General features: G+C 39.4%; 1 protein-coding gene across 1 annotated transcript in view; it reads right to left on the reverse strand.

Annotated features, from left to right (window-relative positions):
• MTHFD1L (methylenetetrahydrofolate dehydrogenase (NADP+ dependent) 1 like) overlaps window positions 1-25,614 on the reverse strand; it is a 147,613-nt gene that overhangs the window by 39,811 nt on the left and 82,188 nt on the right. The window contains exons 20-25 of the mRNA XM_008496933.2: window positions 24,564-24,703; window positions 22,886-22,927; window positions 21,027-21,127; window positions 20,413-20,590; window positions 6,627-6,734; window positions 4,823-4,975 (exon numbers count right to left, since the gene is read on the reverse strand). Coding sequence (XP_008495155.1) covers window positions 4,823-4,975; window positions 6,627-6,734; window positions 20,413-20,590; window positions 21,027-21,127; window positions 22,886-22,927; window positions 24,564-24,703 — 722 coding nt within the window. The remainder of the gene's footprint in view (window positions 1-4,822; window positions 4,976-6,626; window positions 6,735-20,412; window positions 20,591-21,026; window positions 21,128-22,885; window positions 22,928-24,563; window positions 24,704-25,614) is intronic.

Below are 25,614 nucleotides of genomic sequence, written 5' to 3' on the forward strand. Positions count from 1 at the left end.
GCACCTTGCCAGATCCCATAGGCTTATGTATCCTCAGGTGGTCATGATCCGGACCTTTTCTTACAGTGGGAGAGACTTTGCTCCCCCAGTATCTGCCTTGTGGTCCATCCACTCAAGTGCTGTGGGAAGAGAGGTAGCCAGTGAAGACTGAGGCAAAAAAAGTTGCTGTCAGTCTTCTCCTCATCTGTTGTTTCCAGTTTGCCAGTCACGTTCATCAGGGGCATACACTTTCTTTGACCTTCCTTTTCTTGCTGACACCCCTATAGAACCCCTTCTTATTAACCTTTGTGTCAAGTTCAGCTCCAGCTGCATCTTGGTCTTCCTGACCCCATCCCTACACAACTGGGCAGTATCCTTATGCCATTCCCAGGATACCTGTCCCTGCTTCCACTGCCTGTGCATATTCTTCCAGCCATTTTTACCATTCTTACCTATCTGCTCAGCCCTTGCCTCATCAGCCCTACTCTGACTACTCTACCACTCAGTATTTCCGCATGTGAACATCATCTAACAGAGCAGAGAACAGACTTATCCATTTTTGAATTCACAGCTACACAACTGCTAACCTGCATTTCCCATGTGAGTTCACAGTTTTCCTTTTCTGTTTTCCTTTTTTCACACTTACTGCAGTTACCTCAAAACCAGCCTGCGGAGCCTCTTCTCAGTATTTTTACAGCTACTTCTTTGGGAACTTCTGAACTCTGACGCAGCACAGCAGCTACACAACATGAAAGGCAGGTGGCAAATGCCACATCACCAGAGTAATTTTGGGACTGAGAGAGGTCAGAATACCTAGCAAACCACTGCTCCTTTATAATTGATATAAAATTGCATTGTAAACTAAATAATTTACAAGGCAAATTAAAAATAAATAAATAAAAATAATTAAAATAAAAAACAAAGAAAGCCTCTTACTATGATGAACATTTTTGCAGTTATGTTACATAGATCAGGATTAGTTGGGCAACCCACCAGTAATTATTTAGCTGTCCCATAGGAGAGCATAAGAGAAGTTACAAAATGATAATTTGGAGAGAACTTGGGCCTCATGCACCAGTGGGAAACTCCAATTTCCCTTCAGGTGGGCCTGAATTCCAGCTTATGTTCAAAAGACAGCCTCAAAACTTGTTAAGCTCTTGCAGTATGAAAGAAGAAATTAATTCAACAGGGAACAATATTTTCCTTCTAAAAGCACTCATAAATATTTACTTTCAAGGTCTCTTCCCCGTTACAATTTTCAAACAATATTTCAGCAGGACAGTCCTGGCTCTCACCTACAGGTGAATTAGGGCTTTATCATTCCCATAAACTGACTCCAAACCCTACTGGTTCTGCCACGAGCCCCTTCCCAGAGGATGTAGTGTCAGAACTAGTTCCAGAGACATGAAATGCTTTCTCTATGGGGATTAAAATAATATTTCCGTAATAGATCAACCCTTCTTCAGGTATGCCAGTATCTGAAAGAAAGCTGGCATGGTACTAAAGGCTCCGCATGGTTTCAAATGGACCTTGCCTGTAATTTTAACCATTAAAACAAAAGTGCATGTCTGGAAAAGGGTAGTACATCTTTAAAATCTCACTGTGATTCAAACACAGCTATATTACTGGCACCAGTGACTTGGGGGTGTCACTTCCCAAAGGCAAAAGACAATAGCTTTTATTTCTATGACCAGCCCACATTCTTGAACATCACATGAAAGAGAACAATGGAAACGTGGTTGAATGTGAGAAAGCACCAAATTGCAAAGGGGTTTCTGGGTGAGGGTGGAGAGAAACACACATACTACAGAAATCTAATAAATCTCCACCCAAGCATTGCTAGTGAATGACCTCACTGGTTTCCTACATAGACTCCAGCAGCCTTCCTGCCATCACTCTGTTGAGCCAAGCAATGATGTCAACAGTCCACCTGTGAGAGTGATGTAGCCCTCTGGGTCATGGTCGCAGGGAACTGGGATAAAAGCTGTGCCAGTGTTAATTAAATGCACCTCTTGTTTCACTGCTGATTTCCTCTGATAAGACTCAGCTCATTTTTCCTGGAAAGACTTCCAGGCTGTAAGGGAATCAGAGCCAATCATAATACAAAATAAATATTACTTAGAGAACATAAAGACAATATGTTAAATATTTAGTTTTTAAAAACTAAGATTACTGCCTACCAGTGCTGGGGTAAATACAAATCTCATTATTTACATGTGCTAATGACAAGGTTAAAATACAAATACTACTTAGAGCAGATCATTTATTATTTTTCAGCAGTACTTCTCTTTCTCATTTGTAATGTTCTTCCCAATTAAACTGGATCAGAATTCTAACAACCTGTGTTACCACTCAGCCAGTAAAAAATACGCTTTGAGAATGGAGTTTTACATTTAATTAGCATCAGAATTATTACTACAACTTTAATAAATGTGTTGTTCACTAGCATTTATTCTGCCATCAGAAGGGTCTTTGCTGTAAGAAGGTTCTAAGCAGGTCAAGTATTAAGGATTGTCTTCCATTAATACAATTAGCCACCAAATAGTGAAAGGAAAAAACATATACTGTTCCTTCTTTTTTTACCTGTATAAAGAAATCTAATCCACTGATGACATGGCTGGATGTCTTAACCATATTCTATAACCAGAATTTCTGCAATCCCTCTACTTAGCATCTGACTTCCAGCCACTTCAGGCCTTCAGGTCATGCCCTTTTATACTTTCTTCATTCTTGTAGACTAATCTTGTAGATTAGTTTTGGAACCTGGCACTGAAAATATTTCTGGTACAACTAGCTCTATGACTTCATTGCTGACAACAGCACACACAAAAAATCTAAGGGCAGAAAAACAGAAAAGTGAGCTCAAATCTAGTTGTACAACTCTACTATGAGAGCTGATGATCCTGATGATTAGAACCTTCAGAACTCTCACTTCTGAAAGGCAGCAAGTTGGCCCTCTGCCATAAATTTAATTCTAGCAAAAGAATTGTATGGCAAGGATACTAGGAATACATTAATATTCATTAATTAATTTTGATTTTTAGCAATAACGATAGTTCCAAGGAGAGTTCTGTCCCACATTCCTGAGCATTAGCAATATTATGTTTGTCTGTCTATTTAGATTTTTAGCTCTTTTCCTGAGGACTCTCTTGGAATACATAACACTAAGAGTATACTGCCTACCCAATTCCTGATATGGGAAAATTTCCACAGCTATACTACACTCCACTCCACCAAAGTCAGGGTAACTAACTTGGACATGTTTTTACAATCTCCCTCAGTAAACAATCCCATACATAAAATGCCCTCCATAAGAATCATATTTTTTGGTTCTAGGTGGAAACTGGAAATGAGAGATAATCCTTGAACTTATTTGGTTTGTACTTGTTCTATGGACAGTTCCTATGGATTTATGAGGCTGATATACAGCTAGTTTGTGTCGAAGGGTACAGAGTGTGACTCATTCAGAAAGTTCAACCCAAGAAGGACATTTCACTCTAACATCCTACAGAATAGCTCCCTCATAGATTTGAAGTAGTTGCTGCCCTTCACATTCACTCCTTCTCACTACTGGACACACAACCTCTAATGTAAAACATCAGTTCAAGCCATGAAGGTGATAATAGGACTTCTGACAAACTTTATTCTGTTACCAGGAACTGGAATTTGATGTTACACAATTTATATACACAGCTGTGCTCCACTTGTGGTGAATAGGCATAACGTGGCCATGCAGAAGGAAAGCACATCCCCAAGTCCAGCAAGTTAAAGTGACACAGTTTCCTGAACTCCAGGAACTCTCCTGGTCAGAAAGTACTTCCTTCCTTGTTTCAAACACTTGATTGTTTCAGAGGGAATTCAAAACAATAGATTAGAAAATTTCAACCTTTCCTAAGTGTACTGCTACACAAGGAAATCAGGCCATGCTCTGGGAAGATGAGATAACATTGGGGGAGTACTCTTTCCGGAAATGCAAGGGCTTTTGCATCCCTTCTCCAGCACCATCCCCTGACTCAGCTACACGTAAGTAATAATTCACGCTACGAGATGTCAGATGCAGTTCAGCTGCTCTTTGGAATAAGATGTACATGTTTGGCAAAAGGCACAAGCTAATAAGCTTCTCACTCTGATGAGGCATGTCAGGGAAGAAAGTATCAGGAGCTTCCTAATCTGAGTCTGTATTTTAAGAACAGGTAGGAAAAAAACATGACAGTTGCCTCCTTTTAGCACTTCATTGCTTAAATCTCGGTAAAGGAGAAAGAATGTGTTACCACTTCTGCAGTTAAAAATCTATCCCTTCCCACCATAGCTTAGCTTTACAAAGCCAGCAGAGCTATTCACAAGGACTAGGAACAGATCAGGTTCATCAGCTGAAAAGCAATAATTTTGATCACACAATTTTTCCTAACACAATTCCTTTCATCTAAATACATTACAGAATACTATGTAATGAGAGCTGAAAGATCTAGCATCTAGAATATAATCATGTACCTACAGTTATTTACAGGCTGCAACTCGAATAAGAAAAGGCAACGGATACGTGAATTAATTTTCCTGCAGAATTAGGTTGCCTAAGTATCCCAGACTAACTAAAAAACATCAAAACCAGAACCAATGGCAAGAGCCATTCCCATAGACCCTGTTGTCCAAGCTCTTACATTTTACTAATTCTCTTTTCCTGTCAATGTAGAGCTACAAAACATGTGAAGATAAAATTATTACTAAAAAACCCAAGAACTCACCTGGCTCTACACGTTATTTTTAGAGGAAAACAGGAAGTGCACTTCCCAGTCAAGCTGGGTCACAGGAAGGGGAGTGATCAAGTTGAATACTCTGCACTCACCGTTCCTACCAAAGGGTAGATGAATCCAGCTCCAATACTGGCTCGCACATCACTAATCGGCAAAACGAAACCAGTGGGAACACCCTTCCTCTCAGGCTGATGGGAGAGGGATAGGTGAGTTTTTGCCATACAAATGGGGAGATTTCCAAATCCCTAACAGAAAAGAGAAAGAAAAGACAAGAAAATAATTTTTAAGATTACTGTTAAGACAGAATGTATTTTCCCTTGGTTATCAGTACCTTCTGAAAATCCTAAAATTCATACAGCAAAAGCTTTTTAACAGCTAATATTTCAGAACTGGACAGAATATAGTATTTCACATGCAATTTTCTGCTCAGGCCTGTATCTCCGGAAACGGCTGTGGTGATATACAGCTTCTATAGCTGGTTTTCAATATAGAGTTAGGTGCAAAAGCTGCCTACAAAATGGCTAGAGTGTGTATTTTCAGAAAGGGTGCACACAGGAGATATCAGACTGTTCAAGAAACTTCCACCATCGCAACAAAACTCCAGTGCAGCACTTCATCTCAGCATTGATAACGAAGTCAGATACCTACCTGACACCAAGATTCATAGTGCAAACCCCTCTAACATCTCCTTGGGGATAAACACAATCAGCTCATGATACTTTCCTTTATTTTTAAACATGGCAAAAACTATGTGAGGTGATGGCACCCAGTTCAGTAACAACAATGCAGCAGTTACTCAAAAACTGGGTGAAAATCAGGGAAGGGCCCACAGCAGCTCCCACCACACTATTTGCCTCTCATGTTATTGATTAACCTTGAGTTGGGCACCTTCCATTCTTCTGTAATTCCTTGACAAAAATGGATGCAATTCACAAGGTCAGAAGGAGAGGCAGCACTGCAGGGAATTGCATCTGCAGCCCAGTGCTCAATATAATCCTTTAATAACACTGTGAAAATATTTCTTAATACTACTAATGTTTAAAACAAAAACTGGATTAGAGTCACATCAGGAAAAGATAAAGATCTGCATTATTTTGCTTCAAGTATACTAGGTGAGCTTCATTTCCATCTAGTAACTCAAACTAATTCTCAGGGGATTTGTATTATAGAGAAGACATGAATTTCTGCTTGTCTGACTAGGATGCAGAAGTATCCTCAGGAATTTTTCTATGACACAATGTCCGTATTTTCTATATTCTGACAGAAAGGCTCCAGCTGTGTTTACGTGCAGAAGCCATTCCATTACAGGAAACACATTCACCTCTCCAGGTGGAGAGGTGTTTTCAAACTGTAACAAAGCTCACTCTCACATGCTTTAGGAATGGTGATCTATTTCACCTTATAACATTTAGAATCCCCTTGACAATAAAGCAAACAGAAGGAAAACAAAAGAATTTACAAGTACTGGGAGCTTTATTGTTAATGTGCATAGCTGTGCACAGGTCTTGTGTTTGCAAACCCATTTTTGCAGGTACAAATGAATGCTCATATGCTAAAACGGGCACATTAAAGAGCTGATACTTCTGCAGATGTGCAGTTGTCACATTGAAGGCAGTAACCCAAAATCACTACTCAGCATACAAAGTAGAGAGTTTCAAAAGCAATCTCAGAATGACTACAAGCACCATACATATTTTATGGGAGTTAGTTTTCAAGGTTAATACCATTCTGTTATATGTAATCTAATCTAACCCAATCCATACTGACCTCCACAGTTTAGCACCATGGGTAAACTCACATCTTTTAGGAAAGCTTGACTGAACACTCCAATCTGAGAACCTTCTATACCCTGAGGTTTCCTAAGACTCCCATCCAGCAAGTACCTAAATGTCTTACCTGCCGGGTGTAGCGATCAACTTGTGACTGTGCAACAGGAGACAACTCTATATCCTGAGCTCCATACACCTTCTGAGCAATGATCCTTATTTTTTCAACAATAGGAAGCTGCAGAGACAAGAAAACAATACAAGGATGAACAGTAGCCAAGAGAAACTAGAATCTTGTTTGCTGAGTGAGGAAACTTAGTCCTCATTTAGATTCATCCTTGTTAAACAGGTTTGCTAAAGCATGAAACCAAGTTTAAGGCACTGGTGATGAATATGATATTCAGCTATGGGTACATGAATTACAACCATGATTTCAGCACAATTCGAGCATTACAAAGGTCAAAACATGAGCTTATGCTCTTGATTAAAGGGGGGAAAAATTACCGCTATGTAGTTTTAAGACTCAAGAGCTAATACTCACTGCAGATACAAGGAAGTAACCTCCACTGAGTTAACAGGTATCTCTAGACAAATAAATTTCACCTTACAATAAAGAAGCCTTATACATTGAGTGGACAAGGCAAGGTAGCAGGCAGTCAGAGAAGTTTCCTCTGAGAAGCAAGAAACTGCAGCAGAAAACTCCTGACCCATCATTGCTCCTTCATTTCTAATTGTGAGAATTTTTTAACTTCTGTTTTTATTCTTTTACTCTCACCTTGTATCCCTCCTAACATGTATTTTGGAAAAAAAAGAATATGAAAGCATTTAAAAAAATGGTTTCACTTTGAAATCACAAGTCATTAAGTTCAACCCTAGTTTCCATTCATGTGTCTTTATCATATTATTCAACACAAACTGAATGCATGTTCTACTTCACAACTTCCATTTTAAGGCAGATGCAGAGTCTCTAGGCTACTAGGAATTGTTTCACAGATTTTCAGCAGACAGCTTTTTTGTGATTAGATCAGGCATTTACTTTTTGTGCCATCATTTCTGCTTATTTAGGCTAAACAGCTCTTTCCTCTTTCTCTCTTCTTTTGCTTTGAATGACCTTGGAAACAGTAGGTATGACCCCTATAGTCTATTTTTAAAAAGCCAGCCTCTTTGACTTTTTTCAAAAGGATGATGAAGGAAAGATCATACCACCATTTCAGCTGCTACAGATGGCAAGAGATGTGTGCAACACTCCAGGGAACATCCCACCAGTAATTTGTACTCTAGCATATTTGATTTCATGATCAACACATGCAGAAGAAGTGTTAAAATCTAAAGAAATACCACTTGGGGAAGAAGACTCAGTAATCTCAAGCAAAACAAAAGGTCCAGAACACAAAACAGAAGCATTTAATTCTTCCAACAGAGGCAAGCAATTGGTTTGTAAAACAACTCTATCTAGTACATTTATAAGAAGTTTGAGATAATTGTACTTTTGCAATGCCTGTCTAGAAACAATAGGGTTTTTTGTTTGGTTTTTTTTTGCAAGGATACATCAGTTGAAGGGTTTGTGTCATAGAATCATAGAACAATTAAGGTTTGAAGGAACCTTTAAAGATCACATAGTTCCAACCATCCTGCACATGCAGGGACACCTCCCACTACACACCAAGTTGTTCAAAGTCCCATCCAACCTGGCCTTGAACACTTCTATGGATGAGGCAGCCACAGCCTCTCTGGGCAACCTGTTCTAGTGTCTCACCAACCTTACAGTATAGAATTTCCTCCCAGTGCCTAATCAATATCTACCCTCTCCTACTTTTAAGCCATTCTCCTTTGTCTTATCACTATATGCCTTTGTGAAAAGTCCCTCCCCAGCTTTCCTGCAAATCCCCTTTAAGTACAGGAAGGCTGCTACAGGGTTGCCCCACAGACTTTTCTTCTCCAGGCTCAACAACTCCAACTCTCAGTTTCTCTTCATGGCAGAGGTGCTCCAGCCCTCTGATCATATTTTTAGACCTCCTCTGGACTTGTTCTGGCAGGTCCACATCCTTATGTTGGGTGAGTGTCAAATTGACGTTTTCTGTATTTATCACTGAATTTGATAAAACTTAATGCATAAAGCAGTCTGCCTTTACATTTGTAAAGAACTCCAGTAACAGAGGTATCAAAAGAAACTTGTGGCTTTCAAGCAGCTTGACTGTAAGGAAGTTAAAAGCTCCTACAGTACAAATAAAATGCCCCCTCAGACCTGAAATTTCAAAGTGAGGTTTAATGATGATCCACGTGACACTTTCTGAACATGATGGCTTTATGATTACTGCAGCTTATTTGGGTAGAACGTTGTCACATTCCTGACTTCAGATGTTTTAGAGGAATATAAGAAGTTAAAAAAAAATCTAATGAGGATTGGAGATAACACATTGCAAATACTCTGGATATGATTCCTAGCAGCACTACGCTGAAAGGAATATTTAGTAACATAGATAGTCATCACAAGATGAAACTTCTTTCAGGGTGATTACTCCTTATGTTTGTAGCCATGGCAGTTTTGAACAGCAGTGGAAGAAATGCAAAACATGTTGGTTAACTTGCCTTTTGGGTTAGTCCAGTCAAGGACTAACAGCAGCAGGCAAAAGAAATACCAGTCCCTGTCAGTAGACCAACATCGATACTAACAGCTTCCTGCTTAAATCTCAGTAATTTGTTGAGATGGAGATGTCAATGTAGATTCAATTTGTATTTGTGTCAAAATATTTCAAACTAATTTGACAGCAGCATAATTACTACACTTCAGACCCCTTCCCATGAGCATTGCTTCCATTTCTAAATGAAACACAGCAGGGTTCTGGCTAACATCAGATCACATTTCTCTAATGACAGTGGTGGCATTGTGATCCTCATGGCATGTGCACAGTATCTTGCATGACTGAGTCTGAGCTGGACAGTCCAACTGCATTCCTACAGACTGTTGTTTCTTGGTAGGTTGGGTTTTTGTTTTTAAAACAGAATTTCAGATACTTTTCAGGCCAGTACTCACACCTCAAATTATGCAGATGTGACCTCTGAAGAATCATCAGTGGAAAAGCGGTTGTGAGAGTGTGAATGGCAAAAAAAAAGTAGGTTTTAGAGACCATCACATCTTTTTGCATGATATGATCATACAAATGGGTGAAGCAATGTTCAGGGTGTCATAGCAGAGTTTGAGCCTGTTTCATCGCACAACACAGGCAGATGAGTCCTGAACACAATCCAGATAGAAACTAGCAGGAAGACACAGATGCTCTGTACACATTAATACAGCCCATGCATGTGAATATTCCCAGACATGCTTCCTTCTTAAAGGTTCAGGAGTAGAGAAAGAATTTCACTACACTGTACAAAAGATCCCATTTCCTAGTATTTAGTGGGATTTTAAGGGATTATCTCTTTAGAATCACAGCGTAACAGCATTCAAGCATGAAGGTTTCCATGTTTCAGTTATCAAGTACTACTGCTAGAAAACTTTGTTTTAATTGAAATTTAGAAGTATTTTCCAAAGAAACAGCACATACTACTTTATATGAGGAACATAAATTCATTTTTGGTGAAAGTAACATAATGGTATTTGTCAGAAAAATAGTTCTAGGAATTAAGGAGACTTTTTACACATTTGCCATAGCAGAAAACTGAAAATTTATGACTCTCCTAGGAATAATTGTAACTTTTTCTTATCTGGTCCTTAAAGTCAAGTTTATATTTAGCTTTAGCTTTTCAATAAAACTGTTGATTATTCAGCACTTCACTATTGAAATACCTACTGACAGGCACAGGGATCCACCATACATTGCTTCACAGTGCTAACTCGTATGGTAAAGTACTTAGCTGTATTCCAAGGGGCTAAGAAATAGAAGCATATTCCACTAAGTTCCCTGCCATAAGGTGATTTTAAGCTAGATTTTTGTTCCAGATGATACCATACTCTTCTAAAATAATTCTGATAAAATACCTGCCAGTAAAAGCCACATATACCAGACAGTCAGGGAAAAAAAAAAAAGTTATTTAATTTTTCTCATGTTTTTTGTCTTGAGAATTTTCTACCATGGCCTAGGATATTCCTGAACCTGTTGTTTATTCCCACTTGCAAACTATAATGCACTATCCTCACCTACATTCCCCAGTAAAATAGTTTCAATGAAAGAAGAATGAAAAATCCCACCCATACAATGCATGTAGATGCACACTTATAAACATCAATTTGGTTCCAGAGCATTTCTGTTATTTGGACAGATACAGTGATAATATTTATAAAATATGCAGACACTGAAAGTGTCAAAACCATGTGAGTTTTAGGATCAGCAATAAAAGGTGCTCTTCTCGTTACCTTTATAGAAGTTTGTGAATGTTATACAACCAAGCACATTCAAGTGGAGAACAGGTGACAAACACACAACAGACAGTATGGATTTTGACAAATACTGCAGGAATTATGGCAGCTTTGATGAATAGATTTCAAATTCATTTTTATGTTCTTGAGAAAATGTTACCATGAAATACTCCATGTAAATTTATACCAAACATGAGAAGGTGCTACAAGGCCACACGGTATGAATACCTGCTGGCAGCTAAGTAGCTTTGTTGCTTCTCTGAGAAACAACCAATCTCCCCAGCCCTGCCAGAGACATTGTGCATTTCTGAAATCTCGTATGTTCAGAGCTACCACTCCATATGCTGCTTCTGAGACAAGCACAAACACACAGGCTTGTTGAGGCTGCCAAGTACCCACACCATAAACAAGATTATCTCCTTAGTTAAAGCATAACAAGTGCTACAGCATAGTGCCCAAACAACTTTCACGAAACAGCAGCTGTCTAGCTTTACATGTCATTAATTGAGAATGATTAAAGCAAGAAGTCCGCACTGAAAAAGAGGAGAACGTGTCACTCCCAAGACTGAATTATTATCTCAGATGAAATCACACCAGTGTTGTCACCCAGCCATACTGCTCCTTCCAGGGCATCCCCCTGGACGTGATGTTAGCACAAACTGGTGCTGTTTATTACACAACCTTCTTTCTTCTGGTACTGTCAACAACTAAGTTTTTACCAAAAAATAATTCAGTAGGGTTTCACTTATGCTAGTGTTTCTTCACATTTCTTTCACTCTTCATCCCTTCCTTCAGCTATAATAGCAGAATGTAATCATTTTCCCATGTGGGGCATGATGAGGATTTCCACTGACAGCAGACCAGATTCAATGTATCCTCTTTCACGCTTCTTTCCTTTGCTGCCTATGCTCATCTATGCACCAGTACAACTGAGAGGGTAGCACCACTGTTTGTGCAGCTGAATGTACCAGAGAAACTGTTTCAGGGATATAACTCTGGGAGAAAAATATTTCTCTGAGAGAAATCAGTTCACACATCCAGTTTACTATAAAAGTCAGTATAAAGCAGAGGGAAAGAGATGGCTAAAAATGCCATCTCTGCAGAAAGAATCGCTCAAACTGCTCAAAACAAATAACAAAAATGTAACAGCAGAAACAGTGATTTGGGGCAGGGACACAAGCCTTGGGCAGTGATTCCACAAAAGAGTTTCATTGCTTTAAGTCAGTATCATATGGAATGAAACCTGGCTCACGCCTGTGCTGGGGTTCCCATCTTTTGCATCCTAATCCGGACACTGGACTTCAAGCTCTTCAGTTACAGGAGAAAGTAGTTAATTTTTTAAATGCCTCATAGCCAGTTTCTGTTTAAAACAGCCTTTGTTCCTTTCCTCCTTCCTTTTTTCTGCTTTTAAATATTCCTCCTGATTTTCACACCACAACAGCATCAACAGAAAATATCTCCAAAAAAACAGACTCAAGAGGAATAAATCTATAGGTAGTCTTCTTGCTGCTAGGTCTCAGCTAAGCCTGAACTACTATAAGAAGCACTGGTGTTATCTAATTAAAATTGGGCACCTTAAGTGAATGCTTATTAGTACAGCACCATCAAAAAATAAATATTTAAAACTACTTTATTCTCTGTGAAAACTTAAAATTTGCCTAAAACCCATGTGTTTAACCTGAGAATATAAAAACCCAATATTCACTTGTAAGTTGGACATTTAATACTTTCAGTTCTTTAAATGAGTTCTTTCTCATTTTAACCTCACTACCTATTTTTAATTAGGAGATCACGAGCTTAAATGTGGGGCCACCAAACTCTGCATTTATTGTTGTTAAATCATTTGTGTTTTAAGAGAAATTCTTCAAATAATTTAAAATTCAAGGCAGAGGCACCTTTTTTTTTTTAATTAACTTATGGATTCACTGGAAAACAATAACAAAGAATTGCTGGTTGGCTAAGTGAAACAGTATGCAGACATCACTCATTCATCTTCTTGGGAAGGTTGCCAAATGAAAACACATGATGGGAGTATTGCCGAAGGTGCTGTGTGGGGTGACGGAGTGCAGTGCTAAAACAATAGCTGACTCTGCACATTTGAACTCCTACTTCTAGGTTTTCCCCTGGATAAACCAGAAACACATTCATTAAAGTATCTGTATATTCTGGTTCCAGAAGATCCATGGCTGACAAAAGGATTCCCAAGTCTTCCTAGTGTTCCCGTTCCTTTGTTGGCAGAGGACAAGAGTTAGTTTTTTAATTTGTGGAAAAGCATTTTCAGTCAAGTTAAACATTTTGTGAATCAACACCTAAGCCTGTGGCCTTAGAGATTTATTTTCCATTTCCCCAACTTTGAAACCCCAGCTGTGCTTAAGAAAATTGCTTCACACAAAGAATGGGAAAATAATGATCACAAACATAAAAAATGCAATGACATCAAGAAACTACATCCAAGAAAAAAGAGAGGGAGTGGAAGAAAGATAGCTTCCAAGCCCAGAACACCCAATTCAGTGAAAGAAGTGTCCAGATTCCACTGAAATCTCTTCGATGGGAGTGGGAGGAGAGGCTGGTACAGCTTTGTGGAATTCCTCTTTAATGTGGCTTCCTTGCTAGATGGCTTACTAGTTGCAGGGTGGGGGAAATAGTTTAAAGACTAGCATCCCCTGTAGAGCAGCTCAGCCTGCATTTCAAGATGAGAAAATACCTCCATTGTTTATCAGGAACATTTCAATAAAGAGCATATAAGATTTTATTTATTCCTACCCAGCAGGGCTTAAGCACCTCTTATTACGCCCTTACAAGATTGAACTTTGTGCTAAATAAAAAACACAGAAGTTATTTTCCTAGAGAACAGAGGTATGTTGGGCCAATGTGACAGTGGACACATGATGGATGGCTTTCATGGTTTAGTGGCTTCATGGTATGAGAGGAGGAGGCAAAAAATACTCCTTACTCCCATCCCTACCATGCCCCTGCTCCTCCATATTTCAGTCCCATTGATTGAGATTGAAATATGACTAGTTTACAGATGAAGAGACACACTCTGCCTTAGGCCATTCCTCTAAAGGTCAGTGTCCTCAAATGCAGGCCTCATGAACCATTCTCTGCCTTCCTCTTCCAACCACTCTCCTTCTCCCAGTACATGCAGCAAGGAACCTTCTCTTCCATTGCCCAGTCCCTTTTGTCCTTCAGTACTCTTAGCTCATTCTTGTTACTGCAGACCATGGGCAGCAGAAAGAAGGCAAGATAAGGTTTAGGGGAGGTTTAGGTTGGACATTAGAAAGAATTTCTTTACCGAGAGGGTGATCAAGCATTGGAATGGGCTGCCCAGGGAAGTAGTGGACTCTCCGTCCCTGGAGATATTTAAAAAGAGACTGGATGTGGCACTCAGTGCCATGGTCTGGTAACTGCAGCAGTAATGAATGGATCAAGGGTTGGACTTGATGATCTCTGAGGTCCCTTCCAACCCAGCCAATTCTATGATTCTATGATTCTATAACACGCTGAGAACTTACTGCCAGCAGAGTTTTCTCTGTTTTGATGCTGCTCATAAAACCTTCTGAGTGACCCATTTTCTCTGACAGATGAAGCTAAGACTGGAAGAAATGAACCAAGCTGCAGCCCCCATCATACTCTCATAGCAAAAGAGAAGCAGAGCCAGTCAAACAAAAGAGAAGCAGAGCCAGTCAAAACTGTGAGCTCAGATGCCTTCTAGCAGGGTAAGAAGTGTAAGTAGGGGTGTTGAGGCTGTGAACTGTTTGAATGCCTCCCTGCCAAGTGCTGCTACTCTGCCACATTCCCAGGTGATGGCACTGAACTGAGAAACCTCTTGCTTTGTTCTTCAGGCTGGCCAGGCAACTCACAGCATTCAGCCAAAATATTTGTTTAATCAACTTCCACAGTATAACCTGAAAATATTTTCATTTGCCACTATCTTACCTAAAAGCAAAGCACTGGCAAAAATAGATGCCATCAGTGAATCTGGAAGACTGGAACAATCCCTTCTCCTTTCTCCCTTTTCCTTTAGCTTTCTGATACAATATAAATCAGGTGATTTGAGGCCCTTCAGTCATGTCTGTCAGGTTACCACATCAGTCTTTCAAGGAGACAATACTGATCCTGTAGCCATCCTGAAGCCATATGCCTGTCTTTCTCCACTCTTTCATCTCCCCAAGTGTTAGCCCACTGTGCTCCAGATCCCTTCCAGGAAGGGGCAATGCACCCCTTAAAAATCCACTGCCCACCTTCATTCAGACCCGTGTTTTCTCCACCAGGTTGAGAAGGGCTGCTCAAAGTCAACAGATAGTTCACCACAGAAGAGATGTGACCAGTACCTGAAAGGAGGCTGTAGCGAGGTGGGAACTGGACTCTTTTCACAGATGACCATCAACAAGACAAGAGGACACAGTCTTAAGTTGTGCCAGGGGAGGTTTAGGTTAGATATTAGAAAGAATTTCTTCACGGAGAGGGTGATCAGGCTATGGAATGGACTGCCCGGTGAGGTGGTAGATTCTCCGTCCCTGGAGACATTTAAAAAAAGACTGGATGTGGCACTCAGTGCCATGGTCTAGCAACTGCTCCGGTGGGTCAAGGGTTGGACTAGATGATCTCTGAGGTCCCTTCCAACCCGGCTAATTCTATGATTCTATGATTCTATGACAGTGAAAGAAGGAGGTTACACACCAGTCATGCATTAGTGAGGAATATAGCTTCCCCCCCACCAAGAGCAGGAACTGAAGCCAGAGAAATTTGGGAATGGGATGTGTATGTTTCCAGCCTTTCCTATCCCCCCCCCCCAGGATCTAAACTTACTTTTATTGGGTCAGTCAACTTTATTTTGAATAATAGCTTTTTGTTGCAATGTAAAGACCCATACTTCAAGGAAAGTGAACCCAGAAAGGAAGTCAGCAGTGACAAGAGAGTTGATATTTTGATATTTTCCATATGTAGTGAGGATACATATATATATATAAAGCACTGATTATTTCACAGAGAGTTCAGGAGGCCTTTAAAACAAACCCATCTTCCAAACACTGGAGAGTAATACTTGGAAAGAAATAAATTCAACAGCAAAGTAAGTGAAGTTAGTGTCCAGTGGGGGCAAAAATCCCTATTAAACCACGTGTTACTATAGTATTTATTACAACTACTGCCAATAATTTTTTAAACTCTGTTTTTTTCTGCAGTCTATCATACAAAAATGCATCCTTGCCCCTGAACCCCCTGTGCCTCATGCAGTTCCTAATATTGTATTTCATGGTTCCCTTTATCTGCTTATGTTTTTTTCTTATACTTTTAAAGTGATAATAGCGATGGTGTTACTTATCAGAGGTGAGTTCTTGTACTCGATCTGTGAACTGACACTGGCACACATGCACTCCCCAAATCACATTTGCATCTATTCTTCACACTGTACTAAGTACATGCTTGAAGCTTATTCTATTCTTATTTCTGTTGTGCTCAGAAAAAAATATTAATTCATCTAATACTAAATGAATGCCCTTGCTAGAATCAAGAAGTATTAAAAAAATAAAAGGTGTGTCAATCCCTAGGATAAAAACAACAACTTGCCTGCTTACAGAAATAAGAGAACCTGAAAAGCAATCTAAAAGTAAGACTATGGAACATGTCATGTAGAGACATCACAGTAAGTTTAGACAGACCAAATGAGATGCTTCAAGGAATATAACCACATTAGCACAGCCTTCTAATTGGACTATCTTGTTATGATACTGAACAAAACTGTTTAGCTGAGCATCAGTCCTGAGCTGACATGTCTGTGTTGTGTCCATTAAAATTGCTAAAATGCGTCTAAAATTGCTCATTCAGCACATGCTTGGGTATCACTGGACAATATAGTTTAATGTATACTTACTTCTGAATTCAGAAAAAAAATAGCTGTTCCTCAACTTTTTAAAGGTACTTGACAAATCTGGAAAAGATATTCTTGTTCTTCTCATATTATAAAGATTTGTAAACATCTTTGTTTTCAGGTTTTCATATGGAAACATATGTATGTTTCCATACATATGGAAATTACACAAAACACTGTAGAGATGCATGCCATTTGAAAAAAAAGATCAGAGATCCCAGTTGACCTGGACTATCCTCTACTTATATGCCCAATTGTATAGTAACAATATAGTTTGCTGCAAACTTTCATCTAACTAGTAAAAATTATCTAAACCATACAGGGCTTTTAGGTTTTGTTTTTAAAACTCTAGGGTCATGTTTTCCAACAAAACATAAAAATTCTGAATGAACCTATTATGGTTAAAGTGGTCTGTCACCATTTTTGGAAGAAAATTCTGATTAAGTTTTCCATACTGAGGAAAATACAATGCATAGACATCAAAAGACTAAATGGATACATGGAAGAGTTATCAATCTCATAAAGACTGATGGAGATATGAATGAACTAGTAGAGGGTTTATGCAGAGTATTTCCCTCTTCAACTTTCCAAGGGAGAGGGAGGGAAAGAGGAAAAAACCCCAGCACGGCAAACCCCATCAAACTTGTGGCAAATAGCAGTTAATAATATTCACCTGCACAAATACAGCAGCACTGGAAAGATGAGGGGTGGAATTGTCCTTACACACATCCTCTTTAGGCACAATGATAGGGGGAAATAACCTCTCTGAATCCCATCTTACTACTTTGGTCTCCTCATTTTCTGTCAGTTAGTTCTTTGGACAGTTGAAATCAGTCTTCAAAACAGCTATATCAAAATGTTCTATTACAACCTTAGTATCTCATTTGGAAGGGATCTCTTTCCTTCACATCTCTATGAGCCCAGTGGCCAAACAAGTGACACCTCTGCTGTTGCACTCTCCTACATCCAATTGCTTCAGTCCCCATCCTTTGAGCAGTAAGGATGAAACACAACCCTGAACTTTACACTTTACTGTTTTAGTTGGCCTGAAATTACTTTTTTACAGTATTTAAAAATCTTTTTAGGTCTTTACAAAATCCTCTCAACATATTTTTGAGGCTTATAAAAGTGTTAAATCACAGGATATTAAGTTGATGCAAAGATGTCATTCATTCCCTCTGTGCTTAAGATCATGCTGCTTCTGCCACACTGCACAGGAAGATGTGACTGGGAAAGACATCAAAGTCAAAATCAATCTCATTTTCTTCCTTCTTAGAGGCAGAGAGCATCCCTACCAATCCTTTCTACTTATTCATATCACTAGGTTGTAACCTACACAGAACACCAGAGCTTAAATATGGGGCTTGTCAAAAATTAATGTTCAATCTCTGTAACACCAGTGTCCTATGGGGAAAATTATTACATGTATTGAAAATTTTAATTTTTATTATATATATGAATTTTTTTTCCCATTTTATTATGCAAAACCCATAAAATGATATCCTCAGTTTCCATAGCAGCTCATTAAAGATACACTCAGAAAGGCAGACACATTATCCATTTTTTGGCTGTAAAAACATTCCATGGGCAAACCACCTTGAATGAATGCCACAGCACCTAAAATTCCCAAAGTGTTTCAATTTCCATCTATTCTCTGAAGGTGGTGGTTAGTACGAATAGGAGTTGGTTGGATTACTGACATTTGGGAAAAGAGTGAGGAAGGTAGAAAGAAGAAATAAAATGTATGCAAATGATACAGAGTATATACCAGGGAAGAGAAGGAGTGAAAGACAACAGCAGGGCATATCTACCTCCGGCTGAACTTTTTTCTGGTGAGAATCAAAACAAGAACTTCCAGCCATTTAAAAGAATGAAGCTGAGGTTCTGCTGTTCAAAAACAGCACTCAAACATTTTCTAAAGAAACTTAAGTAGTACTGTCAACTGGGACAAAATGACACTGAAATATGACAAGGGCTTCCTTGGTGCCAGATAAGTCTATATTGCTGCCCAAATTTTAATCTGGATAGTTAGGAAGGTCCTGAGAAATCATTTGTATAACCTCCTAGGCAAAACACCCCTCTAAATGTTCTGCCTGCATGGTGGTGCTCCAACACAGTGCTTTCAGGGGCCAAAGCAGTCCTTCCCTGCAAACTGCTCCTCTGAACAGCTCAGAATGCTGAGATTTTACCTTGCAGCCAACTGCAACAACAGAGCCTCCAAGACAAGGAAGAGGAATCACTACCTTTGGGTGAGTAGGATTAAAACTTGGACCACGCTATCCTTTGTTAGGTTATCTGATTAACAAACAGATTAAACAATTTAAAGCCAAAGCAAAGATCAGAGGAAGAATAGGTGAAGGAACCCTAGTAATGTAGTCAGTGGAAAACCTTATCGGTAAAAATTAGAGGTCTTAGGTTTTAGGCTGTTTCCTAAGAACATCCAAAGGGAGGGATGAGAACATTTTCCCTGGTGTGAAATGCACAAAGGTGAGTAAATGGAGAAACTCTTTTAACAGAAAACAAAAGGAGGTAATTGCCTTAGGGCAATTAGTGCCCCTGAGCTCTACATGGACTCATTATGGAATGCTGGGTGAGCAGCATTTTGGGACTTGGTAAAACTTGAGATATTTTTGAAGGGGACTGTGGGAATGTGTAAAGATCTTAGAGAATGTTCAGTTGGAGGACTGAAAATGGGGAAAGGGAGTAATCAAGGTGAACTGAAGAGGAAGAAGTGTGGGAAAAAGTGGGGGAAGAGGGGAAGAAAAGCATGGTTGTTGCCTGATCAGCAGCTTGATTGAGCTCTTTGCTTAAGCACGACAGTCGGTCCTCTCTCATTAAATCTGATTTCTGTCTGCCTTCTGTGTGGTTGTGTTCTCTGCTCTAGAAATGTATGTATGAATACTGTAGAGGAGAAGGAGAGCTCTGAATGCCAGCAGTTGGAGCGAGCTGTAAAGCTCAGGGACTCATGCACCCTGGTGTGAACAGCAGGAACAGGGCAGGGTCACTGGAGGCTGCTCCTGGATAGATCTAAGGGCAACAACAGCAGTGACCCATACATTGTGTGTGCCACATTGTGCTAGCAGACTCCAGTCCCAAGCAGCAGGAGAGGAGGAACAGGACTGTGGTCTCCATGTCCATCTGAGGGCTATGGGTGTGTAAGGGGGTGCTGGTAAAGGCAGTGCTTTTTCACTGGGTTGACCTGTCTGGCTGGGCAGATGTGTAGCTTCAGCATGCATGTGCTGCCTCTAACTGTGTTCTTATACAGATAGTGAATACTTCAGAGAAACACAACTTGGTGAAACATCCATTACTGAGGTACAGTAACTGTATTTTATTTTAGGTGATTGTCAGGACAAATATCACCACTGAAATCATCGTGGAGAAGTGTCCCACAATAATTAAAGTTCCATTAACAGACATAACTTCTATGTTAAAGATAAAGTATTAGAAACATCATTCAATGCACTAAATAACAAGCATTACCAGCAAGTATCCTGCTGCTCTGATTAGCCGAGCCACAGACTGTTAGCTCCAGCTTTTATGTTAAGCCAAGTCAAGCCCTTTCCAAGTATGCTAGATAGCTTTGTTGTAATGTTCTTCTTGTTTTAATGCCAACATTGATGCAACATGCTTGCAAAATAAAATTTTAAAAAAAGTTTAAAAAAGAATAAAAAAAATCCTTACCTCCAAGTTGTAGAGATATTTGAAACTGCTTTTCTGATTGGCTGCTTTTTCCACAGCTTGAGCTAATTCTACTGCTCCTCTACCACCAGCTGACCAGTGGTTGCAGGGTACAGCATCAAATGCTCCAGATTGCTTTGCAATGTCACACACAAGATCAATCTCAGCAGGAGAATCAGTTCTGCCAACCAGACAGTTCAGTTTAATTATTTTTTTTAATTAGTTCTCTTTTATGGCCTTATATACTTAACCTTCTAGTACCATCAGCAGTTGTAAAGTAAGTCTGTATAGAAATTATGCCATAAACATGATGTGCTTATGTGCAGCATAGTTATTTATGTTTCAAAAACACTCTCTGTAATTGTTACAGCTAATTAACACAGAAGATTGGTATTTCCATAACAGCATATATTTTTGGTGGTTCTAAAACCTCAAGAACAACTTAAGGATTTAAAGGTCTTCACAGTCATGATGAGAAAAGGAAATTCTTTAACAGCTTATTTTCTTCGTGCCAAAAGTGATTAATTTACAACCAAGAAAAGTGTGAATTCTGAACTGTTGAACTTAGAGCTGAACTGTAGACTTATTACATAAGAGAAAAAAAAGACCATACTTACTTGAAGACATTTAGAGCAACCACCACGGGAACTCCAAAGAGCTGAGTAATTTGAATCTGTTTCTGTAGATTACAGCAACCATCAGCTACCAGCTGGAGGTTCTGTTTAATAAAATAAAAAATAATGGTATTGATAAGATACATGAAGTCTTCTCCAGTCAAAAAACTTTCCATAAATTAAAGAGAACATAATCAGTGCTGATCATAACAGTTATAGGCAAGTTGCATACTTCCAGACAAAAATATTTTGGCACTGATCTTAGTAATTCTTATTTTAATTAATGAGCAAAAGTCATTTAAGTGACTAAGCAGTGTCCAAATTTTGTATATGAATGCATTGCTCTTCTCTGGGACACAAGGAGAGAGTGCAGCTGGTGACTGCCTGTCACAATTGTGGAAGGGCTGTTCGTTTCTTGGTTGCAAAGTTTATAAACAAATTACAGCAGATATGGAGATGTATTAGATGCATAGTCTAATTTATCTATATCCAAGCACAATTACAGGTTGGATGGAGCATGGCCTGAGAACAGCCCTGAGGAAAAGGACCTGGGGGTCTTGATGGTTGATGAGAAGCTTAGCATGAGCCAACACTGTGTGTTTGCAGCCCAGAAAGCCAACAGCATCCTGAGCTGCAGCAGAAGAGGCATGGCCAGCAGGTCAAGGGAGGTGATTCTCCCTCTCTACTCCACTCTCTTCAGACTGCATTTGCAGTATTGTCCTGGAGTCCCCAACACAAGAAGGCCATAGAGCTGCTAGAGCAAGCCCAGAGGACCACAAATATGATCAGAGGGCTGGAGAGCCTCTCCTGTGCAGACAGGCTGGGAGAGTTGGGTTGCTCAGTCTGGAGAAGAGAAGGCTCCCTTGGGGACCTTATAGCAGCCTCCAACTACCTGAAGGGGACCAACAGGAAAGCTGGGGAGGGGCTTTTCACAAGGGCATGGAGTGAAAGGACAAGGTGGGAAGGCTTTAAACTGGAAGAAAGTAGATTTAGATGAGACATTAGGAGGAAATTCTTTCCTGTGAGGATGGTGAGACACTGGCGCAAGTTGCCCAGGGAAGTTCCCATCCCTGGAAGTGTTCAAGGCCAGGATGGATGGGCCTTGGAGCATCTTGGTCTAGAGGGAGGTGTGCCTGCCCATGGCAGGGGGGTTGGAACTAGATCATATTCAAGGTCCCTTCCAACCCAAACTGTTCTATGATATATCCCAGATAAAAGCATATTAATGGATTTCCTTATTTTCTCTTTTACCTCATGGTTTGTAGGCCTTGTCTTAATTGCAATAACACAGATATCCTCTGCCTGATAAAACCAAAAAGCCAGAATTTTGCTCCGGCAAAGAGAAAAAAGACCCAAACAGTAGAATCCACTCATGTTTGAAGAGTGATATCCATTACCAGACATGAAGCACAAACAGAATAAACTGTTTGGCTGCTTAATGCACAAGTTAAGCTATCAATTTTAGCCAGTGTCTTTGATCCCTGAACACTCTGCCCTTCTGTAGCCATGAAGGCCTGTATAATAGACTGGAATGAAGAGCAGAACTGCCTAAAAACCTAAGGGTCCTGCAAGAACTACTGAAAAAAGTTATTTTTCAGCTAACTCAGTGCCTCAGTACAATCTACCATGCAGTCACATACCTGACACATGCAAGAGAGATAATACCAAGTGGATGGGGAAAGACTGAGATGGCCTTACTTGTTGGCAATGCCTCTTAAAGGTGTTCACTGAATGTCAGCATTAGAGTATGCTTATTGTCAAACCTGAAGCTGCACAGTATTCAGCCAAAGGAGTAAGTTCTGACTCACCACACACCCCACTGTTTTGTTCCTTTAAACAAAAACTTCTAAAGTCACTCTTACCTCTTCTGTGTATTCTTTCTTCAATGGGGCACCAGCAGTTACCTGCAATAATAAACAAAGTCATCACTTGTCATAATCCTAAATAGTCAGAAGTGCACTTTTTATACTGTCAGCCAGCACATATATCGCACACACCATAGCTTCACTGCAGCTTTCTGCTTTATTCCAAGTTACACCAGATCATGGAGAACAGCATAGCTTCCTATTGTATTTAGGGAGCAAGACACATGTAGTGACTCAGCAAACGGTTGTAAAAGATTTACTAGAGAGGAGGTAATTGGATTTAACAAAGCACCAGCAGTGCAAAGACAATGTACAACATCCTCCAACAGCTGGCTGAAGGAATAACAGTAACACAGATGACTAGACAAGGAACATCATTGGATGTCTTGTCATCATTATTGCCCATGACAAGGAACTGCATGCAAGTTATTTACTTTGCTGGACAGCAAAGGTTTATAGACAAAGAGTATCACCAGCATATTATATACTGAGTCTCCAAGAACCAAATACATTTATCCCAGGCACTGGATTTAGACACTTTTGTCTGGAACATGGGTCTTGGTCCACTTTACAGTTAATCTATACGGTAAAAGTATGCAGTACTCTACATGCCTCTATGATGTATTATGTAAACAAATAAAAGATTTATACTTCTAAAGACACAGATCAGACCAATAAAGATATTTATTAAGGCATATTTAAGTCATATGTTTGCTAGATTGAATGGTAACACACATGACAATACACCTGTCTTGATAAGCATTGAGGAATATAATTAAAGACAACTTGCATTAGAAGTGGACTAAAATGATAGAAAGTTATACAGTGGTGTCAACCTGAAAGACTGCAAAAGGACAGTTCAGCTTTAGTTCTGAGTAGCTGTAAGGGAGACCACACATCCCAAAATTTTGTGGCTGTGGCAACAGCTCTGGTATTTTCACTGAGTGAGACTGTTTCCCTGGCAGCATCACTGACTTGCATGCTGCTAGGCAGATGGAAGTGTTTCTAGGAGATAAGTGTCTGTCTGCTTGGCTAGCTGAGTGTGATCTGCTCATATCACTGAGGAGTACCTTCTACAATCAGCAATCTGTACAAGTCTCTTTTGGCTTAAATTGCAAAAAATTCTATTCTCATGACTTCTGGTACACTGGGAGAACACTTGAACAACTTTACCAGTTACCTTAGCATCCCTGAGGGAATTAACCCGAGCAGATCAAAAAGACAGGAGGGGTTCCCATCACTGCAGTGAAACAAATCTCAAAACCTTCCCTAACAATGTACCCTGCTTCTGATCACACACTGACCCAAACTCTCTTCATTCCTCCTCAGCTGCCAACCTTCCCAGACTGCAACTACCTCAAGGCACTCACAAATGTTATATCAAAAGGCAGTGAAAAGAATGTATATAAGTATTATAACTTTTTTCATGACAGCAAGCTTCCCTCCCTTAACAATATGTAGTACTCCTTCAAAGTCCTTTCCTCCCTCTTCTTTCATTAGTGCCTTTCCATTCCCCTATTACCTTTGGAGGTAACATCTATATAATGAGGTAACTCAGGAAGGGTATCTAAACAGTGCCCCATAAGCTACCCCGAATATTTCTTAAACCAAGGTATTTTACTTATTTCAAATATTAGCAACAATTTTCTTTTCCAAGAAAGGTGCAAAAACTTACATTTGGCCCCCCTCCATGCATCTTCAAAGCTCTCACTGTAGCAACAAGTACAACCACACTGGGAACCAAGCCAGAGGCTCTGCATTTGATGTTGAAGAATTTCTCCATCCCAATGTCAGCACCAAAGCCAGCTTCAGTCACTGTTAAACATTAAAAAAACATAACAAAACCACACATAAAACATGCTTTCAGTTAAACACTGGGGGATATTTCTCCTCTAGCATACAGTGCTCTTCAATATATACAAGTACTCAGTTTTGAATGAACTTTCAAACAGAGGTCTATTTACATTACTGAGTCTGATTTTAAAAATATTCCCAACTCAGAAATAAATTACCTTATTCTTGATATGTACAATATGTTATCAAAAGTAGTCACATGGGTAGTCACTGAAGCAATCCAAATTAGCAGTATTTTAAAAACAGCCCTTTAAAATAGCTATTTCCGTTTAATTATATTTCTTTAAAATGCTTCAAATTCTTAGAAATCTAAGACTTCACTACATTATTCCTCCTCCCTTGATTTCACTGAAGATGTGCTTTCATCATAATTAATGGACGTAAATTCTCCTGGGTTAGCCGAACTTCTGATCATCTCTTGCCTTTGTGGAGCAGATGTTTAATTATAAACAAAAAACAGCACTTACAGCCCTGTCTCAGTGTTGAAGATACTATGAAAAAATGAATTATAAAACAGGACTTTGCACTAAAGAAGTAAGACATTCACGTGACTCAGAAAAAAAAAAGAAAAATATTGTGCAGAATTAGGATATGCCTGGCAAAGTATTTTTACAAGAGCTACAAATAAAAGATAAGATAACCTGTATTAAATGATGTGAGTCTCTTCAGGGCTAATTTGCTCTGATTTGTCAAATATATATTATTTCAATTTTCACTTTTAAAATCCAGATAATGTCTTTTTATTAGACAAACACAAGCACAAAGCAATTAAAAAATTCAAGGGATTAAATCTCCTGAAGGATGAAAATTTGATGATGTAACTATTTTTCACCAGCACTCACTGAAGAACTGGGATTGATGCGTGCCTCTGG

The sequence above is a fragment of the Calypte anna genome, chromosome 3 (genome assembly GCF_003957555.1).
Source record: "Calypte anna isolate BGI_N300 chromosome 3, bCalAnn1_v1.p, whole genome shotgun sequence".
NCBI lineage: Eukaryota > Metazoa > Chordata > Aves > Apodiformes > Trochilidae > Calypte > Calypte anna.